The 26,051-nt window shown below is 41.9% G+C and overlaps 1 protein-coding gene across 4 annotated transcripts in view; it reads left to right on the forward strand.

The window, feature by feature from the left end:
• Window positions 1-230: 230 nt before the first annotated feature.
• The window catches only part of tasp1 (taspase, threonine aspartase, 1), a 101,385-nt gene continuing 75,564 nt past the window's right edge, over window positions 231-26,051 (forward strand). For 3 of the 4 annotated variants that reach the window (XR_007248151.2, XM_048536686.2, XM_048536689.2), the window contains exons 1-6: window positions 231-542; window positions 8,967-9,034; window positions 9,247-9,315; window positions 15,202-15,322; window positions 17,632-17,688; window positions 23,936-24,020. Coding sequence is in view for 3 of the 4 variants with exons in the window: in XM_048536686.2 (XP_048392643.1) it covers window positions 407-542; window positions 8,967-9,034; window positions 9,247-9,315; window positions 15,202-15,322; window positions 17,632-17,688; window positions 23,936-24,020 (536 nt within the window). In the remaining variant the exon portion in view is untranslated. The remainder of the gene's footprint in view (window positions 543-8,966; window positions 9,035-9,246; window positions 9,316-15,201; window positions 15,323-17,631; window positions 17,689-23,935; window positions 24,021-26,051) is intronic. The other variant, XM_048536687.2, reaches the window with a different exon arrangement.

Here is a 26,051-nt window from a genome sequence, read left to right on the forward strand (position 1 = left end):
CATCATTAACGGTACAGATACCCACACCCTTACATCGCCAGGTCCAGCTTGAACTCTACTCCTATCTCACCTGTCCATATTGTGCGGCCAGCAGGCGGGAACAGGTGGACGCGGAAGTGAGTGGGAAGGGGAGGGGGCGGGGAGGCACTACTTACGGCCGTTGGTCGCGCGCGATGGGCGGGCTGAGTGGAACGTGCGGTCGTTAATCGCCACCCGCCGGGTAACGGCGAAGGTTGAGATTGCAAAGTGCGCGTGCGCCGATCCACACTTACGGTCCAATTGGGGCCTGCGAAGCGGCGGCCTCCGTCTGAACGGGGAGGGGATCCGTGCTGCTCTGTCTCTCCCTCTCTACCCTACACACTGATCCGATGGAAGGGGGCAATCGCCATGGCGCCCGGCTGTGACCATGGAGGCTGCAGGGAGTCTGGGACCCGGGGAGCCACAGCCTCCCGGCACTGCTGAAGGAGCGGCGCCGATGAACAGGAGCGGGGGGGAAACGGGCTCCGAGGCGAAGAGTGTGGGATTTGTGCTTGTGCATGCAGGTGAGCAGTGGCCCTCCTTCCCGTCGCAAACGACTGGGCATCCTCATGTCCAACCTCGAACGGTATGGATGACCTCTGTGGGCTAGGAATTATCAAGTAAACGTTGCAGTAAGACACGCCTCCAATTGCGGCCAATCTGCGGTGTTTAACGATCGCAAAAGATCGATTTCTGATGCCGGACATTGTTGACAAGAGTTTTCTATTTGTTTGTAAATATGAGTCGACCTTGCGTGGCGTTGCTCCTGGATAAAGGCGGGCAGCCTGAATGAAGTCTTCCCAACACTAACAATGATCCTCTGCCGTTCACTTTCTCTTTAGTTTGTCCTTGAGTTTTCTTCTGCACTCTCAGTTGTCCTAACTCCACTGCCTTTAAATTTTCCTATCTTATCCTTATTGACCCGTCTAAGTCTTTCTTTAACATTTCTTTCTCAGTCTGTTTGTCTGCTGTTAATTATCAATAGTGGTATATTTTGGACATTTCTGAAGTTTTGAGGTTTATTTTTGGCAGCAGTCCTTTTCAAAATATTGAATCTTTTCACAATAATTTAAGTGTGTTCAGTCACATCCCTGATGACATCATAAGGTTTAAGTTGAACTTCACATCACATTCAAGGATTGCAAAAAGATGACATAATATGTACTTTGAAAAAATTATTGCCACTTGCTAAGGATGTGGAATGCAGTGTTAGTCCAGGAACCTCATTTGTAAGAATGCCTGAATGTTTACACTATCATTAAATTGGCACTAGATAGTGAACCAGAAATTAGTGGATTAATATTACAACTCTTGCCATTAGGAGGAAGAATGTTTTCTATTCTATTTCAGTTCATTTTTAAAAATATTTTGTGTAATTAATTACTGGACAAAGTATGTTGTCGGCTTTGGAGTGAGGAATGGAAATATTTCTCAAATCAGACCTTATTTTATAAATCAGGCTAGGGTATAAAAATACTTATTTTGGGATATATTTATTTGTGTTGAGTTTAAAAAAAATCATGAATGGTTTTGGCATAGAGTATATCTCAGTGGCTTCAACTTGGTCTGTTTCTAAAGGAAGAGTGACCCAGATAATAAAAGAAAAAGGTGATTTGCAACGTATTTTTTAATGACCATTTGACTATTACAACCAATCCAGTATGCTTAAAGCAGTCACTTGTAATGCAAGTGAGTCTGCTTTCCTTGAACTAGGAACTGAGGATGGGATTATTTTTGGTGTGTGACGTTAAATAGAACAGAATAAATAACAATGTATAGATGAACTCTCTGGGATTGCAAAGTACATGGCCCATGTAGCAACAGATCATTTTGTGGAGTGTCCTTCAATGACTGGTGTGCTCCGGTCTCTCGACTAAACAGGGGTATTTGTCATGTGTGCGCAAAAAATCTAATGATTAGTACCTGTGTGGTAAATGTGTTCTCTCGACGTTGACTTTGTTTGTCATTTGTTTAGATTGGACAAAATTGCCTACAAAATCTTTGCTTTCCAGCAGGACCTAGAGCTAACCTTGAAGCATTTTGTTCACTATCAAGAACCCTTACTTTCAAGTGCACGGTCTTAGTTGCTGCCCCTCTGGCTACTTTGAAGCCCTTAATTGTTACTTGATCAGCTCTGAACTTAATTCCTCTCATGTTGTTTTTGCTAGCTTGATTGCCTATCCTCTTTGCTGAGTGCACATTTAGAAATTGCTTCTCTGTGTAGTCTTATTGACCTCTCAACTTTCCTCCTAAGCTCTTTGCTGCCTGCATTGACAATCTGCCTGCCAACAACATTAAAAGCTTTGTGGCTGCCTTGAAATTTTCACTCCAGCATAGTTGCATCCTTGCACCATGTTTGGCTCAGCTGCAGAGGGGAGGGGTAAAAAGTGTGCCAGGGCAATAGTTATAGGGGACTGAATTGTAAGGGGAATAGACAGATGCTTCTGTAGCCACAAACAAGACTCCAGGATGGTATAACAAGGTGTAGAACTGGACGAACACAGCAGGCCAAGCAGCATCAGAGGAGCAGGAAGGCTGACGTTTCAGGCCTAGACCCTTCTTCAGATCTCGGCCTGAAACGTCAGCCTTCCTGCTCCTCTGCTGCTTGGCCTTCTGTGTTCATCCAGCTCTACACCTTGTTATCTCAGATTCTCTAGCCTCTGCAGTTCCTACTATCTCCAGGATGGTATTTTGCCTTCGTGTTCGTAGGATCAAGGATGTCTCGTAGTGGGTACGGGACATTCTGGAGGTGGAGGTTGAATGGCTAGTGGTCGTGGTACGCGTCAGTACAAGCGACATAGGTAAGAAAAAGATGAGGTCCTAAAAGCAGAATACAGGGAGCTAGGAAGAAAGTTTAAAAAATTGGACCACAAAGGTAGTGATCTACCAGTGCCATGTGCTAGTCTGAATAGAAATGACATGATATATCGGCTGAATACATGGCTGAAGAGATGGTGCTGGGGGAGTGTTTCACATTCCTGGGGCATTGGGATCAGTGCTGGGGGAGGTGGGACCTGTAAAAATTGAACAGGTTACACCTGGGCAGGACTGGGATTGATGCCCTAGGTGGAAGCGTTAGCTAGAGCGGTTGAGGATGGTTGAAACTAATATGCCACGGGAGTGGGAAGCTATGTAAGGAGTTAGAGAAGGATGGAGCATGGACAGAAACAAAAGGTAGAAAAGAGAATAAGAAAAGTGATAGGCAGAGAAACCATGGACAAAATTCAAACACAGTATTGAGGAAAATAAGAGCGAGACAAACTGTTTTAAAAAGATAGGCTTCAAGGCTTCGTGCCTTAATGTGCGGAGCGTTTGCAGTAAAGTGGATGAACTAATTGCGCAGAATAGATGTAACTGGGTACAATATACTTGGGATTATGGAAACGTGACTGCACGGTGACCATGGATGGGAACTGAATGTCCCATGGTATACAGTATTTAGGAAGGACAGGCAGAAAGGAAAAGGTGATGGAATGGCATCGCTGATTAAAGAGGGAATTAAGACAATGGTGAGATAAGATATTGGCTTTGACAATGTGGAGCCTGTATGGGTAGAGTTGAGAAATACCAAGGAGCAAAGTACATTATTGGGTGCCATATGTAGACCCCCACCCCCCCAACTGCAGTGGTGATGTTGGGAGTGGGATTAACTAGGAAATTAGAGATGCGTGTGATCTTGGGTAATATTAATCTGCACATAGATTTGGTAAATCAAATTAACCACAGTACGGTGAAGGGGGAATTCCTGAAGTGTATACAGGATGGCTTTCTTGACCAACGTGTGGAGGAACCAACTAAAGAGCAAGCTATCTTAGTCTGGGTACTGTGTAATGAGAAGTGAATCATTGCCAGTGTTTTTAATGCAAAAACCACTTGGCGATCAGCCACCACAACATGATGATTGAACTTTTTATCAAGGGAGAGTTGAGGTAGTTGATTTGGAGATCAGGATATCGAATCTTAATAAAGGAAACTATGAAGATGTGAGGTGTGAGTTGGTCTTAATTGGGGAGAGTTACTTTAAAGGTATGACAGTGGATAGGCAATAGCAAACATTCAAGGAACGTGTAGGGGAACTGCAGCAACTGTTTGTTCCTGTCTGGCACTAAAGCAAAATGGGTAAGAGGGCCAATCTGTGGTGAACAAAGGAAATTAGAGATTGGATCCAATCCACTGAAGAAACATAAAGATTGGCCAAGAAAAACAATACTTCAGAGGATTGGAGATAATGAAATGTGAGGCTGGATGAACACAGCAGGCCCAGCAGCATCTCAGGAGCACAAAAGCTGACGTTTCGGGCCTAGACCCTTCATCAGAGAGGGGGATGGGGTGAGCGTTCTGGAATAAATAGGGAGAGAGGGGGAGGCGGACCGAAGATGGAGAGAAAAGAAGATAGGTGGAGAGGAGAGTATAGGTGGGGAGGTAGGGAGGGGATAGGTCAGTCCAGGGAAGACGGACAGATCAAGGAGGTGGGATGAGGTTAGTAGGTAGGAGATGGGGGTGCGGCTTGGGGTGGGAGGAAGGGATGGGTGAGAGGAAGAACAGATTAGGGAGGCAGAGACAGGTTGGACTGGTTTTGGGATGCAGTGGGTGGAGGGGAAGAGCTGGGCTGGTTGTGTGGTGCAGTGGGGGAAGGGGAGATTTTGAAGCTGGTGAAGTCCACATTGATACCATTGGGCTGCAGGGTTCCCAAGCGGAATATGAGTTGCTGTTCCTGCAACCTTCAGGTGGCATCATTGTGGCACTGCAGGAGGCACCAGCCCAGCTCTTCCCCTCCACCCACGGCATCCCAAAACCAGTCCAACCTGTCTCTGCCTCCCTAACCTGTTCTTCCTCCCACCCCAAGCCGCAACTCCATCTCCTACCTACTAACCTCATCCCACCTCCTTGACCTGTCCGTCTTCCCTGGACTGACCTATCCCCTCCCTACCTCCCCACCTATACTCTCCTCTCCACCTATCTTCTTTTCTCTCCATCTTCGGTGCGCCTCCCACCTCTCTCCCTATTTATTTCAGAACCCTCACCCCATCCCCCTCTCTGATGAAGGGTCTAGGCCCGAAACGTCAGCTTTTGTGCTCCTGAGATGCTGCTTGGCCTGCTGTGTTCATCCAGCCTCACATTTCATTATCTTGGATTCTCCAGCATCTGCAGTTCCCATTATCACTTCTGAGGATTGGGATCAGTTTAGAATTCAGCAAAGAAGGACCAAAGGATTCATTAACAAGGGGAAAATACAGCGTGAAAGTAAGCTTGTAGAACATAAAGACTGTCACTGAGTGTCCATAGGTATGTGAAGAGAAAGAGATTGTTGAAGGCAAGTATAGGTCCCCTACAGACAGAATATGGGGCAAAGAAATGGCTGTGCAACTGAATGTATACTTTGATTCTGTCTTCACAAAAGAGGACACAAATCAGATCTCAGAAAGGTTGGAGAATGCAGGATTTAGTGAGAAGGAAGAATTGAGGGAGATCAATATCAGTAGAAAAATGGTGCTGGGAAAAATGATGGGATTGAAGATGGATAAATCCCCAGGGCTTGATAATCTACATCCCAGAGTACTTAAGGAGGTGGCTGTAGAAATAGCAAATGCATTGATGGTCTTCCAAGACCATTTGCCAAGATTCTATAAACTCTGGAATGGTCCCTGAAAATTGGAGGATAGATCATGCCACTCCAATATTCAAAAAGGCAGGTGGAAAGAAAACGGAATTATAGACCATTAACCATAACATCGGTAGTGGGGGAAAAGTCTCAAATCCATTATCAAGGACTTCATAGCAGAGCATTTAGAAAGCAGTGGATTCTATGAAGCTGTCACTAGTGGATTAGACAAGGGGGAGCCAGTCAATGTGGTATATTTGGACTTCTAGAAAGCATTTGACAAGTCCCACATAGGAGATTATTGCACAAGATTAAAGCGCGTGGGATTGGGGGAAATGTATTGAGATGGATAGAAAACTGGCTGGCAGAAAGGAAACAAAGAGTAGGAATTAGTGGGTCCTTCAAATTGGCGGGCAGTAACTAGTGATCGGTGATGGAACCGCATCTAATCACAATATATAATAATGATTTGAATGAGGGAACAAAGTATAATGACTCCAGGTTTGCAGATGATACCAAGTTGGGTGGGAGCGTGAACTGTGACAAGGAAGCAGAGTTCCTTCAGCATGATCTCGACAGGTTGGGTGAGTGGGCGCATCAATGGCAGATGCAGTATAATATGCATAAATGGGAGATTATTCACTTTGGAAGCAAAAACAAGAAGGCAGATTACTACCTGAATGACTGACTGAAAATTGGGAGGGGGAAGTGTGTAGTGGGACCTGGGTGTCCTTGTGCACCAGTCACTGAAGGTAAACATGCAGGAGTAGCAGGTGGTAAAGATGGCAAATAGCATGTTGCCTTCATTGCGAGGGGTTTTAAGTACAGGAGCAGGGATATGTTGCAGTTATAAAGGGCTTTGGTGAGGCCACACCCAGAATATTGTGTGCAGTTTTGGTCTCCTTTACTGAAGAAGTCCTTTTCTTGCTCTGGCACTGCAGTGAAGTTTATCAGGCTGATTCTGGGGATGGCGGGACTGATGTATGAGGAGAGATTGAGTAGGCTAGGATTGTTTTTGCTGGAGTTCAGATGAATCTGGGTGGGATCTGATAGAGACATAAAATTCTAACAGGACTGGACGGGATAGATGCAGGGAGGACATTCCTGAAGGTGCGTGTGCCCAGGACCAGGACACACTCACTCTGAGGATTCGAGGTAGACTATTTAGGATGGAGATGAGGAGACATATCTTCACCCAAAAAGTAGTGAGCCTGTGGAATTCGTTACCGCAGCGAGTAGTTGATGCCATGACATTGAACATATTCAAGAGGCAGCTAGATATAGCACTAAGGGTGAATGGGATCGAAAGTTATGGGCAGAAAGTGGGATTAGGCAGTTGGTTTGGACGATCAGCCATGATTGTGATGAATGGTGGAGCAGACTCGAAGGATTGAATGGCCTGCTCCTGCTGTTATCTTCCATGTTTCTGTGCCAGTTATCTCTTAAAAATTGCCTAACTATTGTCTCAAATAAATACAAGATTAATTGACTGCACCTTATCATTATTTGCGAATGTTTCCATATTTAAGGGACTGTACAAGTGCAGGTATTGGGGTGACATAATGGCATCCTGGTTAACACAGTTGCCTCTCGGTGACAGTGACTGTCTGTGGAGTTTGCACATTCTCTCCATGCCTGCGTAGATTTCCACTGGGTGCTGTGGCTTCCTCTGTCAGTCCAAAATAAAATATAAAATATCCAACAATAAAGTGCCTCTAAATAGGCTTTTAAAATCTGATAGGGGTGGTAGTGATACAAGGCAGGGGGTGAAATGAGATGATGCAGTTGGCTACATTACTAGTGTGTGCATCAAATTTAATGTTAACAGCATTGGATCTGATCTCTATTTCAGCTGAGGTAGTTCTGATATTTGTGTTCTGTCCCTACCTGCAGTAAAAATCATGGCACTTTGCAGCGGTTCAATGAACGATCATCAAGGACATGCCTTCAGGCACCATTCAAAAAGACGTCAAATACATCACATCTACTGAAAACAAGCTAGGTTAATCTTCAGTTGGCTCATGTTGCATTAGCAACAAATCCAGTTAAAAATGTTCTGGAATAACTGTATAAGCGGCTTGAGATTTATTTGATTTTGTTTGTGCCCTGTTATCATTCGTAACAACCTCTCCAACTTCATGTAATTCATTCTGATCTAGTAATAAGTATCCCAGAAGTTACACACAAAGATGGGTTACAGCTTACAATATTAAATTAGAATATCAGATCATTGGTTTATTCAAACCTGTAATATGCATCACTACGTCATTTGTATCCTTTCCCTGAATGTGGCACTGTATGAATGGGTATAAAATATTAAATAGCATATCCCAATATATGTACAAAAACCGAAATATCCGAAATAACAGCAGATGCTGTAAATCGGGCATAAAAACAGAAGTTGTTGGATTTAATAATTTTAAGTTTAATAATTTTTCACAAGTTTGAATAAGTGTGAAGTTGTGTGCTACCATTTGTTTCAATGCAGCCTGCTAGTTCATGGCTGCTAGACCACCTCCAGTTTGAGATTTGACCTAATAATGTTAGCTAGAGCATGTGCTGTTGCATTTAAACTTATATGATGTGTTTGGTGGGGTGGATGAAGGAAATCTATATGTTTTTATTGATGTTTGAGTAATTTGGTCAAAAAGCTAGAGACCAAACTTTACCAAACATAGCTGCAAGCCTACACTTGAAAATGCATTTGATATTTTAGAAATAATCTTAATTCCATTTTAATGTTATTAATCATTACCATGCTAAATTTTCATACGAAAGCTTTCAAAAGTTCACAGCCTACTAATCATGATTGCCTCAAGCAGCCCTCTATCTTAGGGTCCTTTTGTGCCACGAGACGTCACTGCTGTACTTGTGCGCTAATAGTAAGTTCTTTCAAACAAAATCATTCTGAAACCTTTCTCTGTACTTTGTACAAGTGAACCAGTAGTGTGAGGGGAGAAGGCAGCATCACACCCTATCCAACTTCTGATCTCCCCTTTTAATGCATATATACTTCACTTCCAGTTATTGTCTTTTATTGTAGGAATTCCAGGTGCTTTTAAGATCTTTGTAGCACTGTAGTGTCATGCTGCTTCTTACCTTCGTTCCAATCGGCTAATGAAGCACAAACTGCTTCCTGAGCTTGGAATTATTTGATTTTCAGCAAGCAGTACGCCCCACTCACTGGACATTTGGGAAGCTTGCTAAATTTTTGTCTTCAAAGAGCTGCCCAACAATCTATGGATGGATCTACAAAGGGGCTTATGTGATTAGCGAAAACTGCATTATTCAGTTGTGATAATTTTATTATATTATCAATTAATTATTTCACATTTGATTGTTTTAGGGGCAGGCTATCATTCTGAGTCGAAAGCCAAGGAGTATAAACAAGTGTGTAAGAAAGCCTGCCAAAAGGTAGGATATATCTACTATTGGTTGTCTCATGCTGCAATCTTAACATGTTGAGTGTTTGGCTTGGCATTGTGTATGTGTATAAGTCATTTGAAACATTTTCAAATAAGTCATGATATTTAGAAACTAATTTGTTTCCAAAATAATTTTTTTTTGTCAGTTTGAGTTAATTGTGTGATTAAGGCATTTTGACCAGAAGCCTACTTGTCTTTCAGGCAATAGAGAAGCTTCAAGCTGGAGTTCTAGCTGTTGATGTAGTTACAGCAGCTCTTATTGAGCTTGAGGTAAGGATCTGAGCAGCAAAGTGTTTCAGAACATTCTTGAGTAGGAGTCCAGAATTCTTTTTTGCATCCGGAATAAGGTGGGTGATCTTGCAGCATGGGTTAGTACCTGGGACTTCGATGTTGTGGCCATTTCAGAGACTTGGATAGAGCAGGGACAGGAATGGTTGTTGCAGGTTCCAGGATTTAGATGATTCAGTAAGAACAGAGAAGATGGTAAAAGGGGGGGAGGTGTGGCATTGTTGGACAAGGACAGTATTACAGTTGCAGAAAGGATGTTTGGGGACTTGTCAACTGAGGTAGTATAGGCTGAGGTTAGAAACAGGAAAGGAGAGGTCACCCTGTTGGGAGTTTTCTATAGGCCTCCGAATAGTTCCAGAGATATAGAAGAAAGGATAGCAAAGTGATGAAGGGTCTAGGCCCAAAACGTCAGCTTTTGTGCTCCTGAGATGCTGCTGGGCCTGCTGTGTTCATCCAGCCTCACATTTTATTATCTTAAAAGGATAGCAAAGATGATTCTCGATAGGAGTGAGAGAGACAGGGTAGTTGTCATGGGGGACTTCAACTTTCCAAATATTGACTGGGAACACTATAGTTCAAGTACTATAGATGGGTCAGCTTTTGTCCAGTGTGTGCAGGAGGGCTACCTGACACAGTATGTAGATAGGCCACCAAGGGGCGAAGCCGCATTAGATTTGGTACTGGGTCATGACCCTGGCCAGGTGTTAGATTTGGAAGTAGGTGAGCACTTTGGTGATAGCGATCACAATACTGTTATGTTTACTTTAGTGATGGAAAGGGATAGGTGTATACCACTGGGCAAGAGTTATAGCTGGGGGAAAGGCAATTACGATGAGATTAGGCAAGATTTAGGGAGCATAGGATGGGGAAGGAAACTGCAGGGGATGGGCACATTAGAAATGTGGAGCTTATTCAAGGAAAAGCTCCTGTGTGTCCTAGATAGGTATGTACCTGTCAGGCATGGAGGAAGCTGTAGAGCACGGGAGCCATGGTTTACGAAGGAGGTGGAATCTCTGGTCAAGAGGAAGAAGAAGACTTCTATTAGGATGAGATGTGAAGGCTCAGTTAGGGCACTTGAGGGCTATGAGGTAGCCAGGAAAGACCTGAAGAGAGAGCTCAGGAGAGCCAGGAGGAGACATGAGAAGTTGTTGGCGGATAGGATCAGGGTAAACCCTAAGGCTTTCTATAGGTATTTAAGGAATAAAAGAATGACAAAAGTAAGATTAGGCCCAATCAAGGATAGTAGTGGTAAGTTGTGTGTGGAGTCAGATGAGATAGGGGAAGCGCTAAATGAATATTTTTCAACAGTATTCACTCTCAAACGACCATGTTGTCGAGGAGAATACTGAGATACAGGCTACTAAACTAGGTGGGATTGAGGTTCACAAGGAAGAGGTATTAGAAATCCTACAGAGGGTGAAGATAGATAATTCCCCTGGGCCGGATGGGATTTATCCTCGGATCCTCTGGGAAGTCAGGGAGGAGATTTCTGAGCCTTTTGGCATTGATCTTTAACTCATCATTGTCTACAGGAATAGTGGCAGATGACTGGAGGATAGCAAATGTGGTTCCCCTATTCAAGAAAGAGAGTAGAGACAACCCTGGTAATTATAGACCAGTGAGCCTTACCTCAGTTGTTGGTAAAGTGTTGGAAAAGGTTATAAGGGATAGGATTTATAATCATCTAGAAAAGAATAAATTGATTAGGGATAGTCAGCACGGTTTTGTGAAGGGAAGGTCGTGCCTCACAAACCTTATTGAGTACTTTGAGAAGGTGACCAAACAGGTAGATGAGAGTAAACCGGTTGATGATGTGTATATGGATTTCAGCAAGGCGTTCGATAAGGTTCCCCACAGTAGGCTATTATACAAAATGCGGAGGAATGGAATTGTGGGAGATATAGCAGTTTGGATCGGAAATTGGCTTTCTGAAAGAAGACAGAGGGTGGTAGTTGATGGGAAATGTTCATCCTGGAGACCAGTTACTAGTGGTGTACCCAAGGGTCGGTGTTGGGTCCACTGCTGTTTGTCATTTTTATAAATGACCTGGATGAGGGCGTAGAAGGATGGGTTAGTAAATTTGCAGACGACACTAAGGTCGGTGGAGTTGTGAATAGTGACGAAGGATGCTGTAGGTTGCAGAGAGACATAGATAAGCTGCAGAGCTGGGCTGAGAGGTGGCAAATGGAGTTTAATGCAGACAAGTGTGAGGTGATGCACTTTGGTAGGAGTAACCGGAAGGCAAAGTACTGGGCTAATGGTAAGATTCTTAGCAGTGTAGATGTGCAGAGAGATCTCGGTGTCCATGTACACAGATCGTTGAAAGATGCCACCCAGGTTGACAGGGCTGTTAAGCAGGCATACAGTGTTTTAGCTTTTATTAATAGAAGGATCGAGTTCCGGAACCAAGAGGTTATGGTGAAGCTGTACAAAACTCTGGTGCGGCCGCACTTGGAGTATTGCGTACAGTTCTGGTCACTGCGTTATAAGAAGGATGTGGAAGCTTTGGAAAGGATGCAGAGGAGATTTACTAGGATGTTGCCTGGTATGGAGGGAAGGCCTTACGAGGAAAGGCTGAGGGACTTGAGGTTGTTTTCATTAGAGAGAAGAAGGTTGAGAGGTGACTTAATTGAAACATATAAAATAATCAGAGGGTTAGATAGGGTGATAGGGTGAGCCTTTTTCCTAGGATGGTGACGGCGAGCACGAGGGGGCATAGCTTCAAATTGAGGGGTGAAAGGTATAGGACACATGTCAGAGGTAGTTTCTTTACTCAGTGTAGTAAGGGAATGGAATGCTTTGCCTGCAACCGTAGTAGATTCGCCAACTTTAGGTACATTTAAGTCGTCATTGGACAAGCGTATGGACGTGCATGGAATAGTGTAGGTTAGATGGGCTTGAGATCGGTATGACAGGTCGGCACAACATCGAGGGCCGAAGGGCCTGTTCTGCGCTGTAATGTTCTATGTTCTGTGTTCTGTGTTGTTCCTCTGTAGATAGAAATGCTAGGAGACAAGGTAGACTGGTCATGACCCTTTATGATTACTTTCATTTTAACTTATGGAACATTTGCTATATTTTTGCCCCTTTCTAAAAATTATGATGCTGTTTTTCAGGCTTTGCAGTCACGATTACCTAATCTAGGCAGTCAACAATTTAAGTAATTTTCTGATAATTAAGTTTTAAGATGTGGATATTTTGTGTTTTTAATTAGATAAAGAAAGTTATACAATTGTGACAATTGGGAATAGTTAACTGATACCAGAGGACAGAGGTTGCCAGTGCAGAATCTTGCAGTCCCGTTAAAGTTATGGAGGAAACATCCTCCTCTTTTGTCGAGGTGTGAGGGAACTCTTGCTGCAGCCTCCTCCTCTTCTTGGGTCATTCTTCGATCTGTTTCGTGAATTTTGCTGCCTGGGGTTTGCCTAATGAGAGCTGGTGTCAGCAGGGTCTGTTTGATTTAAAAAAAACTCGCAAGAAGAAGATTCCCTTCACCCACTCTGCCTCTAGCTTTACACTGTCCTTGGACCCTGTATGGATCCTACAGTGCAAATTTGTCCAAGATTAAGCACAGAATCTGGCTCCTGTCTTTGTAGGCCCCAGCACTGAATTGGCCAAGTGCCTGCAGGCTTCTCCCAGTGCCACATATCCCGAGTACTCCTCTCTCAGCTTGGCTCTCGATATCATATTCCTAGGGGCAGGCTTTGTCAATCATTTGTCTGAACCTTTGGCCACCTGCTGTAGGACAGCCACTCATGATGTCAGATGAGCATTATTTCCTTTTCCACCTTTATCTGAGGGTTATTTACCGTTCTTTCTAAGAACAGATACTACTAATTTAAACAAATAATTCACTGGCGGGTGTGCATTTGGTGCCAGATGAATTGTTCATGCTAGTTCAATGGGCATTGTGACCCCTGTGTTTTCATAATTTTTCCCTTTGTTTTCATACGCTAGAACTTTGGTAAGTTAAGTACTGCTGTAGCAGCTGTTAGGTGAAAACTCATGCTATACAGTAAATAGTGTGAAAATTCAGATTTTGAGGATCCCCATCATTCAACAGTGCTATTTGCTGAGATAACTAATCTAGAATGCTTGTATTCCATCAGGTTTAAATTAAAATGAAAAAGACTGAGAATACCATTAGTACATTTGCATTAGGAAATGTTCAGGTGATGTTCTTTTAATTCTTCAGAAGAATTAAAAGTACACCTGAAACAAAACCCTGTCTTTTTTATCTCTGACATTGTTGAAACCCATTGTTGTTAGTTTCTGTTTCTTTTCTAGTTTATCAGTGTTAACACGTTTTTCTTTTCAATTCTGTTTAGTTCTAGTTCCTTGAAATTGAGATTCAAAATATGGCGAAAAAGGGATACAAAATAGAATTGGCCATTTGGAATTCATGATCAAACAATAACATCGTGCTGAGACTGATGTAATGAAAATTTTCACTGTCTTCTGGCAAAGAAATTTGGTTTTGTGGTTTTGGTCATGGCCCCCAGCAAGAAACTGCCCCAAAATCAGTGCCAATTTGCAATCTCACTTGGAAAGCACACAATGACTTTTTCGGACATGGGAAAAATGAGAGACTGGTGCTATTTTGTATTTGCACCAGTACAGAGGAAACTATCTAACTGTGCTACACCCTACCTGAATTCCTTGATCTTGACATTTGGCCTTTAAACTGGAACATGGATTTTTAATATCTTTCCTTAATGAGCACAATTCCAGACCAAATATGAAGTGTTGCCAAATTGAAATCTTTTTGTCTATAGTTTATAATTTAAGAAAAAAGCCATCAAAGTCTGTACTTAAGGTTTTATAATGACATTAATCTTCTGTTTTATTAGTACTGCATTGATTTTCTTTCAGACATTACTTTTTCTTCTGCGTGACCTACTGCAATACAGGGTGTCATCAAATATTTATGCTTGCTGTCTTTGAAGTTTTTACCTGCATTCACTGCAAACAATAGCTTTCATTGAGAAGCTTGCATCTCTGCTGAATTAAAATGAAAAAGAAATCACTCTTAGCATCTTGCTCATCCTAGGGACAATAACATCTTTCGTTTAGCTAAGTTCCTTTTTTTTGAAGAAGTCTGTTATAAACACAATGAAATGTATTTTTTAAGTTGGAGAGGATAGATGTTAAGTCCGGTAGGCATTACAAATAACTTGATCCCACGTGGTGTTATCTGGCAGTGAGCAGATGAACATCTAAGTAAAGCTTTATCCCCCATTTCATTGAGTGTTATCTGTAGGTCTCTTTGGTACGGCAGTGATGGAGTTGGGTCTGTCGGTTCTGAAGCTTTTTCTCTCCCACTCCAACACTTAAATACTATACGAAGGAAGCAGATAATTGCTGTGCTTGACAATGATTTTGAAAAATTGAGTATGGATTATTACCTATTTTGGAATCTGGTTAATCCTACAACCTCTTCCATAGTCTGAATAAAAGTACAAACCCCTCTGTGGCAGAATATTTGCAATAAGAGCTCGAAATGACAGAAGTTCAAAATGTATAGCAATGTAAACAAAAAACTCCAAGCCATTGTTAAATCTAAACTTCAAAAAGAAATAACACTCAAAAGCAGTTAGAAAGTATTGGCCTTCTTTGTTTGGACAGTAGTCCTACTTACCTTGCAGGTGATTGCGTACTAAGAATGTTGGAAAATAATACTAAGTGGATGACAAGTACTGATACTGTCCTGAACATGTGATATGAAGCAATCTCCATTCCTTAAACTTGCATTCAAGCCATCTGAATTTCGGGCCTCGATGTAAAGACTAGGAAAAGAAATGCACATTTTATTTCCTATGTAAGTTACAAAGGAGGAATGTAATTTAAATTCAAAATTTTCCATTTTAGGACTCTCCTTTCACCAATGCAGGCATGGGATCCAATCTCAATCTATCAGGGGATATAGAATGTGACGCCAGTACAATGGATGGAAAGTCCTTGAATTTTGGGGCTGTTGGAGCACTCAGGGGTATGTACTTCTTGACTACAAGTGATGTTGAATAATTTTAGTCAACTAGGTCAAGGATTTGAAGTGAAATAATTCTCTTCATGTTAGCACTGACGACTGGGAAGTTTTATTATTGAGGAAATATAATTGAAGCCAGTAGCATTCATAGATTTGGTCGTCTTTTAAAAGCGAAGGGAAGTCTGGTAAAGGTTATTACTTTAATCTCTCTTGATTATCATAGAATGATACAGCACAGAAAGCAACCATTTGACCCACTTAGTGTTCTGTTATTTTCAAGAGCCGCAGGGAAATCTTTTGCCATCAAGTAATTCATCTAAGCTCTCTGAAAGTCACCACTGAATCTGCTTTCATTACCTGCTCTGATTGTCGGTCGTTGTAAATAACAATGCTAATCATCCTGATATCTTTTGTCCAACATTTACTGACCCATTTGTCGCTGAACTTTCTTCCTGTCTTGTCTGTCAAAACCTCATATGATTTTAAACATCTCTAACAAATCTCTACCCAGCATCCCCTTCTCTAAGGAGAACGACCCTGGCTCCTCTATCTCCAAAGAACTGATGTCCCTTATTCCTGCTACCTCCTCTAAGGCATTGACATTCATCTTAAAGCATGGTATATGAATAGCTGTACTCAAGGTGAGGCCAAACTAATGCTGTATAAAAGTTTTTTTTTTACATAGGTTTCTTGCTTTGTACTCCATGTTTCCGTTGATAAAGATACGACTCCCAACACTTGTGTTTTAGTGGCCTTTTCCATCCATTTTATCTTTAAAGATTTGTGTATATCCACCACATGTCCCTCTTCTTGTTTCCCTTACTATAGTATAGGAGTTGGGATGTTATGTTGAGATAGTGCAAGACATTGGTGAGATCTCTTCTGGAGTACTGTGCCTGGTTCTCATCTCCCTGTTATACGAAGGATATTATTAAACTGGAGAGGGTTCAAAAGAAATTTGCCAGGATGTTGTTAGGAATGGAGGGTTTGAGTTATAATGATACAGGCTTGGACATTTTTCATTGGAGTTTAGCAAGTTGACGGGTGACTTTATAGAGGCTTATGAAATCATGAGGGTCATAGATAAGGTGAATGACAAGTGTCTCTTTCCCTAGGGTGGAGGATTTCAAAACTAGGGGGTGTATTTTTCAGGTGAGAGGAGAAAGATTTAAAGGCATGAGGGGCAACTTTTTTTAAAGAGAGTTGTACATGTCTGGAATGAACTTCCAGAGGACATGGTGGAAATAGGGTACACTTTCAGCACTTAAAAAGCATTTAGATAAGTACATGAATAAGAAATGTTTAGAGGGATATGGGCCAAATGCAAGCAGTGGGACTAGTTTAGTTTGGGATTATGGTTGGCATGGACTGGTTGGATAGCAGGGTCTGTTTCTGTGCTGTATGACTGTCTGAGTCTACAACTTGCATCGATCAGTTTATGTTGCCTTGCCTTGTATTCCAACCAAAATCCAATTTCATTCAGTAGTCCCAATTTCCAATTAATTTTTCCCAGATTGTGTTTTTAAAGAGTTTATCTTTTTCCTTTTAAGTTGACAAGAATACCATGTGATTAGGCTACGGATTTAGGGTCACTCCACAAATGGTCTACCATAAATATATGTATTCAGGTTTAATTTATCCTATGCATATTATGATTAGACCCATTATCCAGAGTGAATGTAATAATTACTTTCAGTATTTCTTAATGTGGTATCTTCTAGACTACATTTTTCTTCTCACCCAAGTACTGCACTGGAGCAGTAGGTGCTACTTAGCAACTAGATCTGTTCCTTTAAAGTTATTTATTTTGCACAGGGCCTTTTCTTGAACCTCCCGTTTTCAGGGCAGAGCAGGGCTTTTGGTTTTGGCAGATTTTTGGTGAACTCGCGATTTTAATAGTTCTACTAATGCCAATCCATTGTCTTTTCCTTTCCTATTTGCTTGCTACCATTGCTCAAATTCCCCTATTCCCATATTGGATGGATTTTTAACAAATCTACAAGTGTGAGTATGGTGTCCACTCTTTGATACACCTTGCTAGGTAATATATAGTGCCATATCAATCAACTTTTTTTTGTGTGGGGCCATGACCACAGACTGCTTTCTCCTATCTCTCACCACTTCACATCTCAGCATGTTGCCAACCTCACTTTTGCACCGAGGAACTCTTGCAAGTCATTGATGACTGCACTTTCAGACAACCAGCTGCCAACCCTTTGATCTTGAATTTGTCATCCTTCAGCTGTCAATGTAAGTGAGGTAAGTTGTGGTATTTAAGTACTTAACTCAAAGCCAGCGGTCTTATTTTGCAGTAGAGAGCAGCGGGAGCTGGGTGGACGTGAGGTCGGAACAGAGAGGCTGTTGGGAAGGTAAGTGACCCAGGTTCTACACGGTAGGGCCACCCTCCCGCCCTCCTCCTCTAACCTAATTAAGAGTCCACAGACTCGCAGCAAAAACAAAGGGTTGAGGGAGGTGCCTGGTGAGTAAAATGTGAGTCTCTGGCTCAGGAGTCTTCGGCAAAAAGGCTCAGTGAGGAGATTACGCCACTGTTGAAGAGGTGAAGGCATGACTGCCAAGCTGATTCAGTGTGCTGCGTGCATGATGTGGAGGTCAGGGACACTGATGGTGCTTGTGGCTCCTATAGCTGTGGAAAGTGTGTACACATTCAACTTCTGAAGGAGGTTGTTGCAGCACTGAAGAAAGAACTACATGACCTCAGGCTCATCCAAGAAAATGAGAATTTTCTGGACAGGACCTTCAGTGAGGTCATTACACCAAGGATACCAGAAGAGAGAAGGTGGATGCCGTTGACGAAGGAAGACATGAATGAAGTACAAGAGACCCCAGGGAAGTATTTCTCATAAACAGGTTGACTCTCTTGGAAACTGTCGAGATAGACGACATTGCCAGCCCGAGAGGCGGACAGGTCTGCGAGTCAAAAATTGGCGTTGAGGCAGAGCCGAGAAGTCAGACATCGTGCAGAGCTGTGGTAATAGGGGACTATATAGTGGGAGGGACTGAAAGGGCCTTCTGCGGCAACAGGCGGGATTTGAGGATGGCGTGTTGCCTTCCTGATACCAGGATCTGGGACGTCACCGAAAGAGTGCAGGGAATCCTCAAGGGCAAAGCTGAAGAGCCAGAGGTGGTGGTGCATGTCGGCACTAATGATGTCGGGAAGAAGAAGAGGGGCATTCTACAGCGGGACTTCAGAGAACTCAGAAGAAGGCTGAAAAGCAGGACCTCCAGGGTGGTTATCTACGGTTTGCTTCCAGTTCCTCGGGCTGGAGAGGGCAGGAACAGGGAGACACAAGCAATCTCCCAGATGGGGGCAGCATGGCGGCTCAGTGGTTAGTACTGCACTCTCCCAGTGCCAGGGACCCAGGTTCGATTCCCGCCTCAGGCGACTGTGTGGAGTTTGCACATTCTCCCTGTGTCTGCGTGGGTTTACTCTGGGTGCTCCGGTTTCCTCCCACAGTCCAAAGATGTGCACGTTAGGTGGATTGGCCATGCTAAATTGCCCGTAGTGTTCAGCGGTGTGTGGGTTATAGGGGGACAGGTCTGGGTGGGATGCTTCAAGGGGCAGTGTGGACCTGTTGGGCCGAAGGGCCTGTTTCCACACTGGAGGGAATCTAATCTAATCATGTAATAGTGGCTGAAGGATCTAGGATGATCTGAAGGGAACTTATATTAGGCAGGAAATGATGTTGGATAGACTATTAGGTCTGAAGGTTGATAAGTCCCCGGGACCTGATAGTCTGCATCCCAGGGTACTTACGGAGGTGGCTCTAGAAATCATGGATGCATCGGTAATCATTTTCCAATGTTCAGTAGATTCAGGATCAGTTCCTACGGATTGGAGGGTGGCTAGTGTTGTCCCATTTTTCAAGAAAGGAGGGAGAGAGAAAACAGGGAATTATAGACTGGTTACCCTGATGTCACTTATAAAAGATGAAATTACGACTCATTTGGATAGCAGTAACAGGATAGGTCAGAGTCAGCATGGATTTACGAAAGGGATATCGTGTTTGACTAATCTTCTGGAATTTCTTGAGGATGTACCTATGAAGATGGACAAGGGCGAACCAGTGGATGTAGTGTACCTGGACTTCCAGAAAGCGTTTGCTAAAGTCCCACATAGGAGATTGGTGAGCAAAATTAGGGCACATGGTATTGGGGGCACAATACTGACTTGGATTGAAAATTGGCTGGCTGACAGGAAGCAAAGAGTAGTAATAAACGGGTCCCTTTCGGAATGGCAGGTGGTGACCAGTGGGGTACCACAAAGTTCGGTGCTGTGACTGCAGCTGTTTACAATATATATTAATGATATAGACAAAGGCATTAAAAATAATATTAGCAATTTTGCTGATGACACAAAGCTGGGTGGCAGTGTGAAATGTGAAGAGGATGTTACGAGAATACAGGGTGACTTGGACAGGCTAGGTGAGTGGACGGATGCATGGCAGATGCAGTTTAATGTGGATAATGTGTGGTTATCCACTTTGGTGGCAAGAACAGGAAGGCAGATTACTACCTAAATGGAGTCAAGTTAGGTAAAGGGGAAGTACAACGAGATCTAGGTGTTCTTGTACATCAGTCAATGAAAGCAAGTATGCACGTACAGCAGGCAGTGAAGAGAGCTAATGGCATGCTGGCCTTCATAACAAGAGGAATTGAGTATCGGAGCAAAGAGGTCTTTCTGCAGCTGTGCAGGGCCCTGGTGAGACCGCACCTGGAGTATTGTGTGCAGTTTTGGTCCCCAAATTTGAGGAAGGACATTCTTGCTATTGAGGGAATGCAGCGTAGGTTCACGAGGTCAATTCCTGGAATGGCGGGACTGATGTTGAAAGATTGGAGCGACTGGGCTTGTATACATTTGAGTTTAGAAGGATGAGAGGGGATCTGATTGAGACATATAAGATTGTGAAGGGATTGGACACTGTGGAGGCAGGAAGCATGTTTCCCTTGCTGGGTGAGTCCAGAACCAGAGGACACATATGAAAATTAGTGGTAGGCCATTTAGAACAGAGTTGAGGAAAAAACTTCTTCACCCAGAGAATGGTGGATTTATGGAATGCTGTTCCCCAGAAGGCAGTGGAGGCCAACTCTCTGGATACTTTCAAGAAAGAGATGGATAGAGTTCTTAATGATAGTGGAATCAAGGGTTATGGGAACAAGGCAGGAACAGGATACGGATTGTGGATGATCAGCCAAGATCATAATGAATGGTGGTGCTGGCTCGACGGGCCGAATGGCCTACTCCTGCACCTATTGTCTATTGCCTAATGTGTTCAACCACTCCCTCGCCTTCAGCTTTTATCCCCTCAATTGCATGTAAAACATTTACTTTATCCCTGGTGTAGCTCCAACTTTGCACCAGTCAAGTTTAAGAGGCCTGGACTTGAGCAAATGCGATGTACAATTCGTTCAGCAGTTAAAACAACTGGCAAAATGCATCAAGCACTGAGGCGTCGCTCCTGTACCTAAACCAAGCAGTACACAAAGGTCATTTTGGAGAGCAATGACATTCTTACTATTTATGCAAAAGAGATATAAAGAACTATTGGTGCTGGAAATCAGAAATTGCTGGAAAATTTCAAAGTCTGGCAGCATTTGTGGAGAGAAAGCAGAGTTAATTATTCAGATCTAGTGACCTTTCTTCAGAACTTTATACCTCACCTTGCCTTAAAACATTTTCTGGAACCTCATGATTTCAATGTCATTAAGATTGAGACCCTTCAGTCATTTGTACTTCATTATCGACCCACCTCCTTCCTTTCCTTTGACTATTGTTGACCGTAGACCTCTCATTCTAGAGTTCTCTGCCTAGGCTCCTGCAGCCTCACCACCTGCTTCCCTCCAAGATTTTCCTGGAAATTAGTCTACTTGTTCATTCTTTTTGATTTCACATTCTTTACCTCAGCATCCTTTTTTTTGTATCATTCCTTCTCTGTGAAACAGCTTGATTTTTAATCCTGTATTAAAAGTACTGTAAATGCAGATTGCTGCTGTTGGGTATTAGTACATGATCATCCTGTCATTGCAAACTGTGAAGGATGCAATGTACTCGGTACACCCATCCAACAGGGATGAAATTTGAGGTCATGGGGGTTGTGTAGTACCAGAGTGCAGCGGAGAATCACATAGATGTATTTGATCAAGGGTTTTTAAGGAATAATTTGTGTCATTTTAATATCTTATTCTGTTTGTAACGTTAGCTTTACTGATGTAAAATTGTTTTTTAGGTTGGGTTTTTCATGGATGTTGAATACTGAATTGATTTGATTTAAGCAGCCTGCAGTTCGTAAAAAGATGATGCTTTGGTCACCTATTCAGTCTGATTGAGGAAGAACTGTTGTGACAAGATGAAATAATAAACAACTTCACAAAAACTGGGACAAATTATGGAAAAGAGGTTGTATTAGTGAGGAGTTGTGACTTAAATCGAGAATGAACTTTTACACCCACTCCAAAAAATGGCGGTCATTGCCATTATGAAACATCTGACAAAACTCTCAGAACAGCACAAGTCAAAAATACTTTTAAACTTACATGACACTCTGTTCAAGTTTTGTTTTTAAATTGACCTGTTTGTGTGTTACTAAATCAGGAGTACATGGCTGATAGCTGTGTCATTATTTTCTACCACAAATGACTAAGTTATGAGTCAGTCATGCTGGCCATGTATGTAAATGTTAGAAAAATAAAATGACACAGCTGGTAACCATGTGTTTTCCTCATTATTGGAGTTAGAAGACTAATTTTTGCAATATGATATTTATGGTGTTACAACACTGAGCAGGACCTTGCTCCAAGCATTTTTTGAAAATGTATATGTGGCAAAGACAAATTTTGAAATTAATAATCATGTATTGAAGTTGTACACTGCCGAATTTCTGAAACTGGTTCATACCAGTTGAGCATTGAGTCGCTACCTCACTAACTTGCTAAACCTACTGCATTAGTATCATCTCATCTAAAGATTATTATGCGTAGAAATGGAGTAATATTTTGTAAAGTCTCTTACGCAAACCTCTTTCCACATATCTTTACACATTCCCCTCTTATTTAGTTGAATTCTAAACCCTAAATTACCGTTTTTAAAAGGTTCACACTGTATTTTTGAGCCTGTCATTTTTTTTGCATTATGTTGCCAGTTATCGACCCACTGATTTTAATGCCCTGTTGGTAAATCAAATGTTGCAGTTCCTTACATCTCTCCCTTTAATGTGAAGCTGTATTTTCCACTTGAATCCTGTATATGTCAAGTTTGCATGTTCTCCCCACAAATGCATGGGTCTCCTCTGGGTGCTCCAGTTTCCTTCAGCAATCCAACAATGTGCAGGTTAGTTAGATTGGCTGTGCTAAATTGCCCACATAGTGTCCATGTAATTTGCTGGTTAGGTGGATTAGCTAAGGGAAATACAAGGTTACAGGGGTGGGTCTGGTTGGGATGCTCTTCAGCTTGAAGTGAACTTGATGGGCCGAATAGCCACCTTCTATATTGTAGGGGTTCTATCATTCTAAGAACTTTATATGGCCCAAATGCTCCATATCCATTCATAATAGTAATCATTATTTAAATACAAAATTCTGGTTTTAATAAATTTTTTGAATAACTCAAAAATTGATGTAAGATGCGGCCATAGAGCATGTGCTGTATTGAATAAATTTGTGCAAGGTCAGCAGGGTAGGTTGGCAGAATCAATAAACATCACATTGAGGCAGTCATAGTTTGAGATTAAGTTCACTGTTAAAAGGCATCTGATCTTCACTCCTTTGAACATTGACATCTTGACCCTTCAATGAGATTACAATATAGAATTGTACTTCTTACATTTTTACTGTAAAGAATATTTACCATTTTATGACGGTGTAGAGGATAATTGTAAATCTCATGGTCAAGGCAGCAGATCCTATCTATAGGCTATTGCTGCTTCTTGAGCAAGTGTTGCAGAAAGGAGTTCAGTTCAGGTCTTTTCGGTTTGGAATTGTGGACAAATGATTTCATTCCTTCGGTTTGTCATCTCCTGAAAAATGTAACTAAGACTTACTTTTAAACCAAATAGTTTTGAGGGCCCTAGAGCTCTGCTGTATTTTGTCCATAGTAGTACATTTTTCTGTTCTTGTCTGAAAACTTGTGGCATGTTTTGTGTGTTACCTTCTGCATAATCTTGGTATGTCCTTCTGTAAATACCTGTAGTGAGAAAGAAAACATCCATTATTCTGAGGCTTTTTGAATATGTGCAAGAACAAAAGCAGCAATTAAATGAGAATTAATCCTAAAAGATTTACGAATGTCTAGTTGCATGCAGTACGAATAAAGGAATTGCTATTATCGTTAATGCTGGATTGGTTGGTTTGTATCTTAAAGGAGGTTCATGAAGTTGGGATGGGACGGGCCAAGGAAGCCAAAGGGGAGGCAGACTTGCACTTATATAGCAGCTTTTACAAACTCAGGATGTCACAAAGCACATGGAACCCAGTGGACTACATTTGCCATGTAATGAAGTGCATCAAGAGGGGGAGGGGAAAATTGGACTAGAATTTATTAAAGACTCTGTTCAGCATTTAGTAAGGTGAAGTATATTAAATGGTATCTAATTTTATTTATAGGGATCAAGAATCCAATCTTAGTTGCAAATAAACTGTTAAGTGAAGCACAGAAGGGGAAGCTCTCTGCTGGCAGAATTCCTCCCTGGTAAACTTTTTTTTCTTGTTATTGTGTTTTGGGTTTACATTGCGTCATAGTTTCTCAACTTGTGCATAACCACAACATTTGATGTATTTATAACTAGCATATTTATAAAATGAGCATTTATCCTCTGTTATTTTTGCAATTCAGGCATGTACAACTATGTGAATAGAATTTTGTTTTGTTTCCAATTCTAACAAAGAAGCATCTTATTTTGGCACTGATGCATTTGGGGAAGAAAATTACCTACCCTAAATTGCAGTCAATAAAGAAACAACTGCTTTTCAGTGTCTCTGTTCTTTCTAATTTCCATCTATTCTCAAGTAATAGGTGAACAAGGTGACAAATGTGCTTAGCCAAAAGATATGAAGCTCCTTCAAGATATCCTGAGCAAATGATAGGAATGGAAGCTGATTTTTATTTCTATATCCATGCTATCCCATGACTTAAAATTAGTGGTTACTTAACTTAGCACAACATGCTTATTGATGTTGTGCACTTTTCTATGTTATAAACAAATTCCTACATGCTTTGTGGGGGATCACTAAACAAAGGTTAACACTGAGACATCAATGAAACGACTTGAAATACTTCTGAATCTTTGATCAGCAGGTGTGGGTAACCAGGCAGGTGAAGTGCTGCAAAAATTAAGATTTTTGATACAAATGTGTAGATCCCAGTGGAAAATAAACTCGTGTCACTAGAGCTGACAAAGTACAACATCAAACCTTTCTCCTTGCTTTTGTACAGTTTTGCTCTAGCCTTTCCTTGCCCAGGGCTCTTATTTATTGTTTTTCTGACACCCATTCCACTCACTCTCCCTTAGTACTCTTTCCCTGATCTTTTTCTTTGATTTTTTTTTTCCTGAGGCTACTTAACAACTTCTGTACCCACACTTCTACTGGGTGAGGTTACGTGGGTGATGGAGAAGAGATGATTTACTGTTATCTTTCATGCTGTAATTACTGCTGTCCAGCACATATCGTTGAGATCATTTTCAATAAAGGCAGAATACTGCAAATACTGGAAACTTGAAACAACCACAATGTTGGAAAAACTTGGGTCTGGCAGCATCTTGTGAAGAGAAAGGAGAAAACAGTTAACATTTTGAGTCCAGTGTTCCCCATCAGAACTGGGGAGTCATACCAATCTCTTAACTATTCACTGTTCTTTCTCATTTCAGTCTGTTCTGAAGTATATAAGAGCCTAAAATCATTGATGCGTACAAACTAAGTATAAACCTGTGAGGCTAACTTTGCAAATTGATTAATTGTGGGAAGTGATTCTGAAAGATAGGATTTATATGCATTTGGAGAGGCAAGAAATGATTATGGAAATTTAGTGTGATTTTGTTTGAGGAACATGGTGTCTCACAAACGTGATTGAACTTTTTTTGAGGAAATCACCAAGAAGCTTGAGGGCAGAGCAGCAAACATTGTTCATATGGACTTTAGGAAAATCCTTGATAGGTTCCACTGGATAGATTAATTAGTAAAGTTTAAATCACATGGGATTCAGGGTGAGCTTGCCAGTTGGATACAAAGTTGGTTAAATAGGAACAGTGATGGCAGAGGGTTGCTTTTTAGACTGGAGGCCTGTCACCAGGAATGTCCCAGCACTGAGTGCACTTTTATTTGTCATTTACATAAATGACTTAGATGAGAGTATAGAAGGGATGGTTAATAAGTTTGTGGATGACACCAAGATTGGAGATATGTTGGTCAGTGAAGAAGGTTATCTACGTGTACAAAGAGATTTTGATCAATTGGGTCAATGGACTGAAGAGTGTCAAATAGAGTTTAGTTTGGAGAAATGCAAGGTATTTCATTTCGGTAAAACAAGTGGGCAGGACTTGTGCAATCAAAAGTAGGGCCTCGGATAATGTTGTAGAACAGACATCTAGGAGTTCTGGTACGTAATTCTTTGAAGTTTGCGTCAGAGAAAGGGTGATTAAGAAGGCTTTTATTGCTCAGACCTTTTGAGTGTAGGAGTTGAGATGTTGGTGGGCCTCTTCTGGAATACTTTGTGCAGTTCTGA

The sequence above is a fragment of the Stegostoma tigrinum genome, chromosome 9 (assembly GCF_030684315.1).
Source record: "Stegostoma tigrinum isolate sSteTig4 chromosome 9, sSteTig4.hap1, whole genome shotgun sequence".
Taxonomy (NCBI): Eukaryota; Metazoa; Chordata; class Chondrichthyes; order Orectolobiformes; family Stegostomatidae; genus Stegostoma; species Stegostoma tigrinum.